The sequence below is a fragment of the Sapajus apella genome, unplaced genomic scaffold, assembly GCF_009761245.1.
Source record: "Sapajus apella isolate SASKATOON/1434 unplaced genomic scaffold, GSC_monkey_1.0 scaffold7, whole genome shotgun sequence".
In the NCBI taxonomy this organism is placed as follows: Eukaryota; Metazoa; Chordata; class Mammalia; order Primates; family Cebidae; genus Sapajus; species Sapajus apella.
The window spans coordinates 12,155,276-12,169,622 of record NW_022436947.1 but is presented as its reverse complement, the minus strand read 5'-3'; the positions used below and the strand labels follow the sequence as shown (position 1 = coordinate 12,169,622).

At 45.1% G+C, this 14,347-nt stretch overlaps 1 protein-coding gene across 1 annotated transcript in view; it reads left to right on the top strand.

Moving 5' to 3' along the window:
- The window catches only part of STRIP2 (striatin interacting protein 2), a 51,514-nt gene that overhangs the window by 14,987 nt on the left and 22,180 nt on the right, over window positions 1-14,347 (top strand). Inside the window, exons 4-15 of the mRNA XM_032276005.1 lie at window positions 1,678-1,812; window positions 3,304-3,424; window positions 4,204-4,272; window positions 4,482-4,588; window positions 5,306-5,433; window positions 6,574-6,777; window positions 8,320-8,555; window positions 8,802-8,867; window positions 9,610-9,673; window positions 10,372-10,443; window positions 13,035-13,109; window positions 14,107-14,204. Of these exons, the coding sequence (XP_032131896.1) occupies window positions 1,678-1,812; window positions 3,304-3,424; window positions 4,204-4,272; window positions 4,482-4,588; window positions 5,306-5,433; window positions 6,574-6,777; window positions 8,320-8,555; window positions 8,802-8,867; window positions 9,610-9,673; window positions 10,372-10,443; window positions 13,035-13,109; window positions 14,107-14,204 (1,375 nt within the window). The remainder of the gene's footprint in view (window positions 1-1,677; window positions 1,813-3,303; window positions 3,425-4,203; window positions 4,273-4,481; window positions 4,589-5,305; window positions 5,434-6,573; window positions 6,778-8,319; window positions 8,556-8,801; window positions 8,868-9,609; window positions 9,674-10,371; window positions 10,444-13,034; window positions 13,110-14,106; window positions 14,205-14,347) is intronic.

Below are 14,347 nucleotides of genomic sequence, written 5' to 3'. Positions count from 1 at the left end.
TTCTCCACATATGGTCAAAGGTATTATGTGTAGTCACTAAACTCCTTGCCTCTCACAGTGGTGAATCGAGAGTGTCAAATGCATTTATTTTGCATAACTTTCTAAACAGTTTCCTCCAAGGACTACCAGTGTTCTCCATACTATTAGAAGTAAAGTCCTTAGCATTTTTGGATCTAATCATATTAAGCAGCCAACTCCAGAAACCACAAAACCTCTAGAACCACTCCTGGTACCCAAATCTGTATTAGTCAGGGTTTGCTTAGAGGGACAGAACTAATAGATATATATGTATATACATAAAGGGGAGTTTATTAAGTATTAATTTACACTATCACAAGGTCTAGGTCTGGCTCTCCTTGCTCCTCAGCTAGGCTGTCTGCAAGCTGAGGAGCAAGGAGAGCCAGTCCAAGTCCCAAAACTGAAGAACTTGGAGTCCAATGTTCTAGGGAAGGAAGCATTCAGCATGGGAGAAAGATGTAGGCTGGAAGGCTAGGCCCATATCTCCTTTTCATGTTTTTCTGCCTCTTTTATATTTGCTGGCAGCTGATTAGATTGTGCCCACCAGATTAAGGGTAGATCTGCCATCCCCAGCCCACTGACTCAAATGTTAGTCTCTTGGCAACACCCTTATAGACACACCCAGGATCAATATTTTGTATCCTTCAATCCAAGCAAGTTGACACTCAGTATTAACCATCCCACCCTCCATAACCATGTAGCCTTTCCTTTTTGCTTATGGGATACAGGGTTCTCTGTATCTCAAGTGGAGAGCAAAGCACGAGAAGCTCGTGCTGTGCTGCCTGATAGAACCCTTGACCTTAATGTTCCATCTCTATCTTTAACTCTGCCCCACTCTCAATAGTAATTTCACGGGCCCACGCTGTGACATTCTCAGATATTCTTGTCCATTTCCTTACTTGGTCAGTGGCAATTCAATTTTCAGTTCAACAAATGTATGATGAATATCTGTTCTGTGTCAGATACTGGAGGCAGGAGTGAGAAGTAGCTTTTACAAAGAAGATATAATTTGAGAGCAGAGGAGAGATGTACACATCACAAAACTAGCTGAGGCTCAAGCAATCCTCCTACCCCAGCCTCCCAAATAGCTACAATTATAGGCATATGCCACTATGCCCAGCTTCTGCCTAAGGGCCTTCTCTGCAGCCTATATAGGGCTGCCAGGAAGTGTAGGGAATCAGTGTTCTCCTCTAGTTTAGCACCCCTCATCCAGGAGGAAAATGCTGTGTCAAAAAAGTTTTAAAAGTGTCTTGGAAGCAGAGTATTTGACTGGAGCATTTATTGAAAAATGTCATTTTATATTGGGCATGTAAGAGTAGGAAAGAGGTCATTTTGTGTTGGGTCTGTAAGGATGACTAGGAATTGAATGTGTAGGGAAACAGAGGGAATTCTTTGAGGAAAGGCAGACAGACAGGACAGTATAGGCAGTGTGTGGAGGACAGAGGGGATATTGAAGAAGATGAGGCTATAGACTGGGTTCAGGCCAGAACATTTTGGGTCCTTTTCCCATCCCTTATTCTTTCTCAGCGAAATAAGGAAAGCTTTTGGAAAAAATAATTTTGGGGGGCTCTGAGATCAGAGGTGGGTATGCTATGAGGAGCCTTTTCCAGGAAAAGTGGCAGTAGCTGACACTGATTGTATTTGGCCTTTTATTCCCAGTGCAGGGCAAGGAATGGCTGGAGTTAGGAGAAGATGCCCAAAAGGCCTATATAATGGGACTCTTGGACCGGCTGGAGGTGGTCAGTAGGGAACAGCGACTGAAGGTGGCCCGGGCTGTTCTCTACCTGGCCCAAGGTGAGTGACCACCCTTGATAGTTTCAGAGGGGTGGAGCATAGAGAGGGAAGTGGAAGTGGCATTATCAGGACTGAGATGAGGCAGGCTGTGCTGGGAAAGCAAGGTTTCTTGCCTCTCAAGGACAGATCTTGTCGTATGCTAGGAGTAATCTGTGCTTATAAGGAAGATTGGATAGTGTTGAATGCTGTTCTGGATCCCTTGGGATCTACCTTTATCTTACCAGGCATGTCAGAATTTTTTTATAGGGTTCTTCTTTTCCCTACCCTGTACTATAATCATATGTGAATACTAGCAAAGAGGATCAGTGTGGCCAGAGCTGATGATGTACCACCAGCTGATCATGGAGACAAGACATCAACTGTGGCCTGGCCCCAAAACTGAGGAGAAGTAGGAAAGTGTCATAAATACACATGGACCCCTTGCATTGTTTCTCATTGGCATTTTGAAATTTCAAGCCAACATAGCTGCAGAAGTGGATGCTGTGAGTAATTTGGAGATGATCAGAACTAAATAGAGTAATTAGGGAAAGCTTCCCAGAAGAAACCCGTTAGCCAGGTGTTGGAGAGGGAAATGAGATAGCCTAGCTGGAGTAGTGAAAATAAGCCCTTCAATCATGCATAATGAGGCTTGTTAATAGAACCAACCAGTTGGGAGCTAAAAGAAAAAATTGAAAAAGAAAAAAATAATAAATGAAGAGGGGAAAGGGTGGACATTAGGTGAAGAGAAGACTAGCAAATGGGACTGTGTCCTCCTGTATCTCTTGGGTCTGGTGCTCTGGCCAACTTCCAACTGCAGTTACCTTCATAGGTTTGCCCAAGAACTTTATAATAGTTTTTTAAAACAAAGTCTCACTATGTTGCCCTGGGTGGTTGAACTCATAGGCTTGAGCTATTCTCCTGCCCCAGCCTCCCAAGTAGCTAGGATTATAGGCATGTGCCACCATGCCCAGCTTCTGCCCAAGGGCCTTCTCTGCAGCCCATACAGGGCAGCCAGGAAGTAAAGGGAATCAGTGTGCTTCTCTAGTTTAGCACCCCTTATCCAATGACTAACAGGGGTTAGTAGATGGATAGCCTGACTATCTCATCCCTCTTGGATAGAAAAACTGTGAGTTGTGTGTTTTATACTGTTTCCAAAGTTATCCTTGAGTGAACTTTTTTGGCTTCCTTTTCTTTCCTGTCTCTACTGATGATTCCTGGGAACAGTTCCCAAATAAGCTACTTACACTGGAATCCTTACTTACCTCAGGATCTGCTTCTGGGAGAACCCACCCTTAAGATGACAAGCCATTGATGAGCACATTGGACCTAACCATGGAGACTACCTCTCCTCTCCCCTGACTCATTCCAGGAAGTTCTTGGGGTCCCTGTCATCCTATGTCAGCCTAATTATTGGGCAGAATAATATAGGAAAATCTGAAGATCATGGTGCAGGGTAGAAAGAACTGGGATACTGCTACCCCTCAACCCCTGTAACACTGTGTGGTCCTTTAGGTACTTTTGGTGAATGTGATTCAGAGGTCGATGTGCTACACTGGTCCAGGTACAACTGCTTCCTGCTGTATCAGATGGGGACCTTCTCCACCTTCCTGGAGCTACTCCACATGGAAATTGAGTGAGAAGCCTTAGGGGAAGGGCTGACCTAGATAACCCCCATTCCTTAAAGTGGCCTCATCTTCTATGCTGGTTCCCTCACTATAGAGACCCCCTGTGAGGATCTGGGTCTACTCTCACCTCAGCCCAAAGCTCATTGACAGTTAACATCCAGCCATGTTCTCTGATATTCTGTTCTCCCTCCCGGAGGTTGGATACATCTGTAGCTTCTGCTTCACTTACAGCTTTAATCCTGGGCTTTAGGGGCCTATCCTGAGTGGGTTCTCTTTATTCAAGGACTTTCTTAGCTCAGCCTAACTCTGGAATTCAAGAGGGAAACTGTTTTGAGTGCATGACCCAAGAAAGAGAGGAAATCAATTTTTTCCTGCCACTGTGCCCGTTTCTTTCCCTCATGGGCTATAGTTGTAGAGGAGGCCTTATTTGCTGCTACTATTACAGTGACCCCTTGTTTTGTCTCATGTCCATCACCCAGGAGTTTGAGATAGGGTACAATCTGCTTATTATTCATCAGGTGTTTCTTAGCATCTGTTTTATGTCCAGCACAGTACTAAGCATAGTGGGGAATGCAAGAGACATGGATACCACAGATCCTGCCCTTGCCTGTCTTCACTATAGATAAGAGTTCGCTAAGGTGGCAGGGGAATTTTGTCGGCTCCTTTACCATAGACTAGTTTCACTAGCTAGAGAATGGCAGGCACTCATGTTTGTGTGTGCGATAAGTAAGAGCACAGAGAGAAAAGAGGTCTTATCATTCCATTCTTTTTTTCCTCCCCGTGGCAGCAACAGCCAGGCCTGTAGCAGTGCCCTTCGGAAACCAGCTGTCTCCATAGCTGACAGCACAGAGCTCCGGTGAGTAGGGCTGACTATGGGCTTAGAACAGGGCGGATGATTAACACCTGGGTTACCTTTTCCCCAAATCGCAAATGACTCAGACAATTAGGAAGTTACCCTCTATCTAATCTCACTGGGTTGGGCTCCCACAGAGACCATCCCTGAGGTCTCTGACTGTGGGCTGGGAATTGCCTTGGGAACCTCTTGTGACTCTTCTGTAACCCCAGGGTGCTGCTGAGTGTTATGTACCTAATGGTGGAAAATATTCGCCTGGAGCGAGAGACAGACCCCTGTGGGTGGAGGACAGCCCGGGAGACCTTCCGCACTGAATTAAGTAAGAAATGGCACTTGTGGAAGGTGTGGATGGGGTGCTAAAAGGGAGAAGGGAAGCAGAGCATCTGCCTAGGAGAGGCAGACAGTCCTTTTTCCTTTTGTTTTCTTTTTTAAAATTAATATCCTTTCTTTTAGGACAGAGATACTGCATGGCAGGTATGAGGGCGGGGCTTGATAACCCCTCTGTATCTATGAGCTAGGACCAGTCTTGTAACTTTTCTATGCCTTGGTTTCCTTGGTTATAAGTGGGGATAGCCATTTCTCTCCCACTCCATCATGAATCCCACATGAAAAAAATGAGTTGAATCACCTTGAAAACTGAGTTCTATTCAAATGTAAGTTGGTGTTGTCATCTGAGAGGGATAGGATATGAAGGCCTATGGGATTTTAAAAATATATTTATTGATGTGGGAAAGTGGATTACACTGAGTCCTTATCCAGAAAGCAATGTCTTCATTATTGTTACTTCTAGTTTGGCATCTACCCCCAAAGCATCACCCTAAGCTCTGGGGCCTGAGACACTTTAATTCCATGGCCTCCCTTCCTGCCCTTGAGGGGCTTCCTTCTGGGGGCTAAGCCTCCTTCTCAGGACCAAGTACTCTGGAATTCCTCAGGGGAGGTGAGTGGCTTCCTCTGTGTGTCCAGAATCAGGTTTACAGGAACAAGGTTTCAGCTGCCTCATCCTTATTTTCTGACTCCACTCTCTCCTCACCCCTAGGCTTCTTCATGCATAATGAGGAGCCTTTTGCCCTTCTACTCTTCTCCATGGTTACCAAGTTCTGCAGTGGCCTGGCTCCTCACTTCCCCATAAAGAAGGTCCTGCTCCTGCTCTGGAAGGTGGTCATGGTGAGTGATTCTCCCCACTCCCACATTATAAGATCAGCAATGCCCTATGCTGCCTCAGTTTCTTCTAGTCTTATTCCAGGAGGCTTGAGCCAGAGAGCAGAATAGAGCAGCCTTTAGCCAACTGCTAATACGGAGGAACAACAAGGCTGTCCTAGAGACATCAGATATTCTATGTTAGAATAGGTTTCATGTTTCATTTATTTATTTATTTATTTTTACTTCTTTTCTTTTTTTGTTTTTTGTTTTTTATTTAGGTTTTGTGTTTCTATTGGATGAATATGAGATGCCACTCCATAAACTGGGGGTGTCAGTGGTACCTTCTCTTGATAAAGCCAACGTTTGATGGAAAGAACACTGGTTGAAAGTTGGTAGATCTGATCTTTGCTGATGCTGAGAAACTTTGGGCAACTCTCTGAGCCTCAATTTCTCTAGCTATAAAAGGTTGGGGTGAGTGCCTGCCATCCCCCAAGATAAACAGAGGATTTGTATTATATTTTTTAATAAAAATTATTTTTTTTGTACGTCAGGTCTCCTTGTGTTGCTCAGGCTGGTCTTGAACTCCTGGTCTCAAGCAATCCTTTTAGCTTGGCTTCCTAAAATGTTGGGATTATAGGCAGGAGGCACTGCGCCTGACCAGGATTTGCTTTTTTTTTTAAAAAAAAACAATGAAATTCTTATAAATATGTGGCTGCAGTTTTGCTACTAATTATTCAACCTCCTTCATCTCTGGCTCCCATCTCCCAAGGCAGGCCTAATAGGAGGAACTGCCTCTTGACTACAGTGGAAATTGAGTGACTCTGGGACTTTATAGCATCGGGATGTGTTCCTTAAAAAGGGAGATAGTTTCCTATTTTTTTCTTTTTTTTGAGGAGTCCCCCAGGAATCTCTTTCCTAACTTCTGGTGATGTTTCCCATACTGGGGCAGTAAATAATGCTTTGTCCTGGTCTCTGAGCTCCTCAGTTGCTGTGGGGATGGTAACCACATTTGCCTCTTCCTGCTTTACTGCTTCCTTATTAAGGAGAAGGTCTGAAGGGACTGGAGGTTGTGGCTCTTTCTTTTCATCCATGTTTCCCTGACCTTGGCTCTCTGTTACTTCCCTCCCTTCCTCTCTCATTGCCCCTTTTCTGTTTCTTCCTTAGTTTACCCTCGGTGGATTTGAGCATCTGCAGACTCTCAAAGTACAGAAGCGGGCAGAATTGGGCCTGCCTCCACTGGCTGAAGACAGTATCCAGGTGGTGAAGAGCATGCGTGCTGCCTCCCCACCTTCTTACACCCTTGACCTGGGGGAATCTCAGCTGGCACCCCCACCCTCCAAGCTGCGAGGCCGCCGTGGCTCTCGAAGGGTATGGACTGAAGCAGACAGTGGTACTGTGACACTGACTGGCCAAAAATCAAGATTCTAAGCTACTCTGGGTGTGGTAGGAAAAGGCAGTAAATGACCTGGCTCATCCTACCCAGGTTGGTCATAGGGAGACTCTAGAAACCTTAGAGTCTCTACTTTGGCCTCTATCCCCGAGCCCTGATAGCCCGTGGGCTGTTGTGATATAACACTGTGATATCACGTTGTATAGCCGTGTCTTGTTACAGAATCATTGGCCTGGACCTCAGCGCCTGGAGTTTCTTACATTCTGAACAACAATTAAGGGTATAATTCTGGGGATAGGGACCCAGGGCACCTAACAGGGCTCCAAGAAAATCCATTTTTCTGGGATGTAAGGCATTTTACTATTTTGAGATAGCAGGAGGGTTTACTGTCAGGCAGCCACATTCTTAACCAGCCCTGGAACCAAAGGCTTACATTTAAGAGATGACTGGGTAGGGTTCTATGTATATAGCTATGTGACACTTAGTGACATGGATACAATCTAAAATATGTGTCATTATGCAGCTTTATCACTAAGCAAACATCATAGAATGTACTTACACACCTAGGCATATAGCCTATTGCTCCTAGACTACAAACCTGTACAGAAGGTTACTATTCTGAAAACCATATGCAATTGTAACCCAATGGTGTTTGTGTATCGCAACCTAGAAAATGGCACAGTAAAAATACAGCATTGTAATCTTATGGATCCACAATTATATATGCAGTCCATTGTTGACTGAAGCAGCATTGTGCAGCACATGACTATAGCCTGCTGTCCTGAAAAGGTCAGAATGACAAATTATACTGAGACCCGACTATGTTCTTACAAACTGCCCTGCCTGCCAGTTTATCAACAGGGCTAGACAGTAGTGCTCAGTAATCCAGTCTCCATTATCTGCAATGCAATTTTTTAACCTTTATTTTTGTTTTATAAAGTAATGCTTACTCATTGTAGAAAATTTGGAACAAATATAAAAATGTGACGAAGGGAGAAAAGAAAAATCACCCACAATCTTAACAACCAGAGACAGTCACTGTTAACTTTTTGGCTTATTTCTGTCCAATCTTCTTTTCTTTGTGACAAGATTTAAAATTCCAAACTTGCTTCCCTCTGCCTAGCAGTAAGCTTCTGTCCTCCTCTTCCTCAGTCAGCCAGCTGGTGTATTTTCACAGAAGGCAAACTAATTGAATGTTCACCTAAGCAGAGCATAATTAGGAAGGAAAATGCTGGCAAAAAAAAGGCATCAATGCTTTCTGAAAACTAAGTAACTGTGACTTTGGGATTATCTATGCTCTGTTCTCTGGCTAATGGCATGGTTGCCTGAGAACTTCTTGTCCTGTTCTTGGACCCAGTGGGGACAGTAGGGTTGAGTTATGGAATGGGATATTTTCACAAGGGCTATGTTTAGATTCCATGTTCCCTGAAATCTGGAGGCCTGTGGATATGAGGTGGCCTAAGACAAGGATGCCAAGAGTGAGATCTCTGCATGCCTACCCTCCCTTCTTTCCCCTCCAGCAACTCCTCACTAAGCAGGACAGCCTGGACATCTACAATGAAAGGGATCTCTTCAAGACTGAGGAGCCAGCCGCAGAGGAGGAAGAGGAGTCTGCTGGTGATGGAGAAAGAACCTTGGATGGAGAGTTAGACCTGCTAGAGCAGGACCCTCTGGTGCCACCTCCACCCTCACAGGCACCCCTCTCTGCTGAGCGGGTGGCTTTTCCCAAGGGCCTGCCCTGGGCCCCAAAGGTCAGGTAGGTTTAATAGCATCAGGGTCCCCTATGCTTTGAGGTTTCAGTCACCAAAGGCCCAAGATGGAGTAGTCTATGTATTCAAGACTCATTAAGTTAGTCTGAGTTTGAAATTCTGTTTGTTGATTGCTACCTTTCTCCAGTGCTTCCGTCCTCTGATGTGGAGGGGCAGGAACCCAGAAAGATTCTCTCTCTCAAAGTTTGCTTTTCTCTCCTTTTCTGGGATTGGTCTTTCCATCATCCTCTCAGACAGAAGGACATTGAGCACTTCTTGGAGATGAGCAGGAACAAGTTCATCGGATTCACCTTGGGCCAGTAAGTGACTGAATGGTTGGAACTGGCTATAGAGTGGTTCCTAGGGGGCCAGAGGAGCAGGTAGCTTGTAATGAGGACTGGTACCTGGTAGTCATAATGCAACCTAGAGCACCCAGGCCGTGGACAACTCCCAGTGACTACTTTGGGTTCTTTCTATGGGTGTTTTTTTCCTTGAGTTCCTTCCACTTTTCCTCAAAGAACTTTTATGTTTTTAGCCAACTGTAGGACTTGAAGCAACAAATCATTTCTCTTTTGGGCCTTAATTGTTTCATGATGATGTTGGATTAGGTGTTTCTATGGGCTCTTCCTGCTCTAATGGGCTACAATTCTGTGAAGACGAGACATGGTCAGAATAGATCCCATCTTCCCCCATTTCCCCATCCACATGAATCCTTCCCATTGGCCTCTTGAAAATTGAGGCTTTCTTAGTGGTGTTTCAGAGTCAAGGTGTCATTGGGCTATATATCCTTTTAAGTAGGAACCTACAACTCCCACAACCAAGTGAGTACCCAAAAGACTGTAAAAATCTCCTGATTTCCAAGAACATTTCTGTGTACCATTATTATTTTTGTGCCCTGAAGTACTGATTGGGGACCTGCAAGCTTGCAGAGGAAGGTCCAGGGTACTGGGGGTAGAGGTTGTTGAAAGTAGCATGGTCTGTGTGACTCTAGAGGGGTATTGGGGTATCAGCAGTTCTCTGTACTTTGGAAGCTTATGATCTGGTATGTCTGGCCTTTTACAGGGACACAGATACATTGGTTGGATTACCCAGGCCCATCCATGAGAGTGTGAAGACCCTAAAACAGGTGACTGGGGTGGGCTCGCAGTATTCAGGGATAAGGAGCCATCAAGGCAGGTCAGATTACCAGGCTCCTGGACACTGGGTAGAGCTCTTATACCAACTCTTTCTGGACCTTCTGTACTTCCCCTGCACTCCTTTTGACCAAATAGGAAAAATTAGGTCTCTCCCTACTTACTCAGTTTCCTATATTCAGATAGATTTTTAAATTCTCCTTTCTTCCTCTCATTTCTTTTTCCTCTTCCTTCTTCTCTCTTTCTTCTCATTCCTTGCATCTTTTCCTTTCACTTCTCTCTCTCAGTAAGCCCACTAACTTCTAAAGGCCCAGGGTTGAGTAGGAGCCTGCTCTGTATCCAGAGTCATCACTCTGTCATACATGCACACATATCAAAAGTCTCAGGGCAGTGGTCCAGGGGCAGGGGGCCTATTTCTGTTTCCCCTTGCACTTTGTTTGAAGGTAAATGCTTAGGAATTTGCTGCTCTTCAGCAAATATAGAAACAGAATAAACAGAAACACTGTGCACAAAGCATTTGTGGTGATGATGCAGAGGTGGTTAAGACTCCTGCCTTGAAAAAGTTCATGTCTATATGGGGTGACAAACCCATTAGCAGAACATTTCCTTGCCTTTGGGGAATTTAAGTAAGAGACTGGTACACATGTGAATGAGGCTCTCAGCCCTTGTTGATATCTCCTTATCTTGTCAGCACAAGTATATCTCCATCGCAGATGTGCAGATCAAGAATGAAGAGGAGCTGGAGAAATGCCCTATGTCTTTGGTGAGCCAAGGAGGTCCTGCACAGGAGGAGGGTAGAAGAAAATCTGTCTGCTGTGCTGTTACAGAGCATGTGTGCATGCATTCATTCAGCATATTAGACTCTCACTGTGTCCCAGGCAAGACAAGGTGTCCACTTTCATGATACATTGAAGTTGGGAAGGAAAGATAAAAAATGAAAGTTAAGTAAACCAAACTCTCAGAGAATGGTAGATACAATGAAGAAAATTTAAACAGGATGACATGAAAGAAGCATCAGTAGACTATTTAAGATTGGGCAGTCAGAGTACGTAGACCTCTGAGAAGGTGACATTTAAGCCAAGATCTGAGGGACAGGGAGCCAGCCATAGGAGCATCAGGGGAAAGAGCATTCCAGAGAGAACAGCCTTAGTAAGGGGAAAGCAGGCTCAGAGTGTCAGAGGTAATGAAAGAAGGCTGTTGTGGCTGGACCACAGGGCAGAGGGCCTGGATCCTAGAGATGGAGTCAGAGAGGTGGCCTCAGTCCACTTTGCAGAGGACCTGTAAGCAAAGGTAGGGAGCTCGAAGTTGACTCACAGTCAAATAGAAGGAAGCCTTTGGAGATTTTAAGCAGGGGAATGACATGATCTGGTTTATGTCTTTTAAAACATTAGCTTCTATGTAAAGATTGGACCAGAAAAGCATAGAAGAAGCACTCCAGGGAGACTAGCAAGGAAACCCTTGAAATAGTCAAGGTGAGAGATGATGCTGACCTGAATTTGGAGGTACAGCTGACAAGATTTGTAGTGCATTTGGATGTGGATAGAGAGGCAAAGAGAGGAATCAAGAGTAAGTACCACTTGCCAGGATGTGGGGGGAATATCAAGAGTTCTGTTTTGGTCATACTAAGTTTTAGATGCCCCTTAGAATGTGGAGCTGCAGGCAATTGGAAATACAAGTCTAGAAGTCTAGGGAGAGGGCTGGCTTTGAGAAATAAATTTGAGAGTTGCTTGTAACACTTATAGGCAGTGTTAATTAAAGGCCATAGAACTGGCTGAGATAACCCAGAGAGGGAGTAGAGACAAAGCAGAGGATGGAACACAGGACAAAGCCCTGGGGCACACCAGCATGTTGAGTAGGGAGGGATGTGTCAGAAAAGGAGCCAGAAGAGTATGAGAAAGACAGTGAAGTGGCTGGAAATCCAAGAGATTATGATAGCATCATAAAAGCTACGAAAAGAAAGTCAAGAAAAAAGGAGTGATCTGCTGGGTAAAATGCTACTAATAAGTGGCATGTGGTAAGAACAAAGGTGCCCATTGGATTTGGCAACATGAAGATAGTGACCTTGATAAGAGCAACTCTAAGTGAAGTATTGGGACCAAAAGCCTAACTGGAGTGTGTTGAAGGGAATGTCAAGAAAGGAAGTAGATGATCTAAAAGTTTTGTGAAGAGGAAGAGAGAAAGTAGACTGAAGGAGAATGTGAGGTCAAGGGAAGGATGTTTTATAGATGAGAGATACTAGAGCATTTTTTTGGGTCCTAAAATAAATGATTCAAGGAGGGGATAATTGTAGGACCTAAGCAAATGGATGTGAGATCCTGAGCACCAGTAGGAGATTGGCGTTTGTTAGAAGCACAGGCAGTTCATCCATCATGTCAAGAGGAAGGAAGGAGATTCTTTATAGATTTGGTGTTGAGAAGATGAGTGTGTGCCTGTCTGATTGCTTCTGTTTTCTCCATGAGGAGTGAGGCAGGGTCAGCAACTGTTTAGGGATGATGGGGCAAAGGAATTGGTTTGAGGAGAAGGAAGATGGTATGAAATCAGCCTTGTGGAGAGCAGGAAGGCAGACATGCCAGGATTGCCAGGCTCTGTTGAATGTCAATTTAGGATTTATGTCAATTTAAGCAGCAGATTAATTATGTGGGACAGAAGGAGCCTGGTTATTCTTCCCTGCCTCAGAGTCTCATGGCAGTGACCCCTCCCTTGCCCTGTAATAGAGGGACCGACCTTATGGGAGAAGGGAACTGCATTGGTAAAAGATGACAGTGACCTGGGCAGCCTATTGGGCTGTTGAGGCCCCAGCCTCCCCACTCTTATAAAAGGCTTAGTTAATGTCATCAATGGAACAGAGATATTTGTATATAGGGGAGTGTGTCAGAAAGGAGAAAGTGATGTAGGGGCCAATGGAGAGGGGAAGAAAATCATTTCTATCCACTTAAAAGCATCTTTGCTAATATTCCTTCCTGTTTCTCCAGGCCATAGGTTACCCAACTTCCTTTTAAACTCTTACTGTTGAGCCACCTACCTCTCCTTCCAGGCTTTTAGAACATTCTAGAGTTCTCAGCCTCAGATTGACACCATGGGAAGTGCTTCTATATGGGGCATCTGTTCCAGTATCCCAGGTCCTAGGAGGTCATCCAGGCCAGCCTGATGGTCCTATTGAAGAGTAAACTAGGACTCAGAGAATGAATGTGACTTATCCAAGGTTGTACAATTAGTCATTAACACAGCTAGGGTAGGAACCTAGATCTGACTCCCAGCTTAGTGCTCTTTTCAGGTCACCCTTCACAACCAAGAAAATAAAGCCTTTGGTCACCTGGAATGTGGCCTTGGCAAACCATGTATTTCTTGCCATAGGGGGAAGAGGTGGTACCAGAGACGCCATGTGAAATCCTCTACCAGGGAATGCTGTACAGCCTCCCCCAGTATATGGTAAGGAGGTGGCTAGGCCAGAGCTGCCTTTCTCTGCTGCAAGGAACAGACAGCTAAAAACCATTTCAAGCCAATCAATCCAACACTTGAGCTTGTTTTCTGAGCCTTTGCCCATTTGGCAAGGCATTCTCTGACATGAAACTTCTGACTTTCCTCAGTGCTCCTCTGATGGTACTGTTCTCCCTAGTCCTTCTTTGGGAGGGGTGGGGAATAAGTTGAATTTCTCTACATGATACATTGGGGACCCTCCTTCGAGGTAAGTACTGTAGACCCTTTGAGATCTGCTGTGGTCTGTCATGTCCTAGATAGCCTCAGGCTGGGAGTGGGGAAGATGCCAATGGTTTGGGTTAGAGGAAGGAAAAGAGTGGGAGAAGTTGGGCTTATGCCTCTCACCTTATTTCTACACACTTTCCCTCCCACTCTGTTCCTTCCATCTTCCCCTTTGAAAAGAACAGTCTTTTTTTTTTGAGGCAGAGTCTCACTTTGTTGCCCAGGCTGGAGTGCAGTGGCACGATCTTGGCTCACTGCAACCTCCACCTCCTGGGTTCAAGTGATTCTCCTGCCTCAGCCTCTCAAATAGCTGGGATTACAGTTATGTGACACCATGCCAGCTAATTTTTGTATTTTTAGTAGAGATGGGATTTCGCCATTTTGGCCAGGCTGGTCTTGAACTTCTGACCTCAAGTGATCTGCCTGTCTCAGCCTCTGAAAACGCTGGGATTACAGGTGTCAGCCACCAGGCCAGGCACTGGAAAGAACAGTCTTGAAGCAGAACAGCCAATGAGCTCCCTCTGGCTTTCTCTTTATCCTCACGGGCAGGCCTCTCAGGACTGGGCACCTGTTTGGTCTTCTGGATGCTGGAGAGATATGGTCATTGAGGGAAGAACTTAGAGAATGGCTTTAAAACACTTTTCACAGGGTTATTAAGGTGTGGAAGAATCACTGCCTTGTTGAGTGGGTTGGACAGTGGTGGATTTCTTTATTTTCTACTTTACAGATCGCTCTGCTTAAGATTCTGCTGGCTGCAGCTCCCACCTCCAAGGCTAAGACAGATTCTATCAATATCCTGGCAGATGTCCTACCTGAGGAGATGCCGTGAGTGCTTCAATGGGGGCAGCTGCTGGATACTAGCTGCCTTGTCTGCAGGGTCTCTCTAGTCCCCACTCACCTTGTTAATATTTACAGAGATTGTCTCCAAAGAGATTGCCCCCTCTCTGCCCACCTGTACCCCCTTTCCC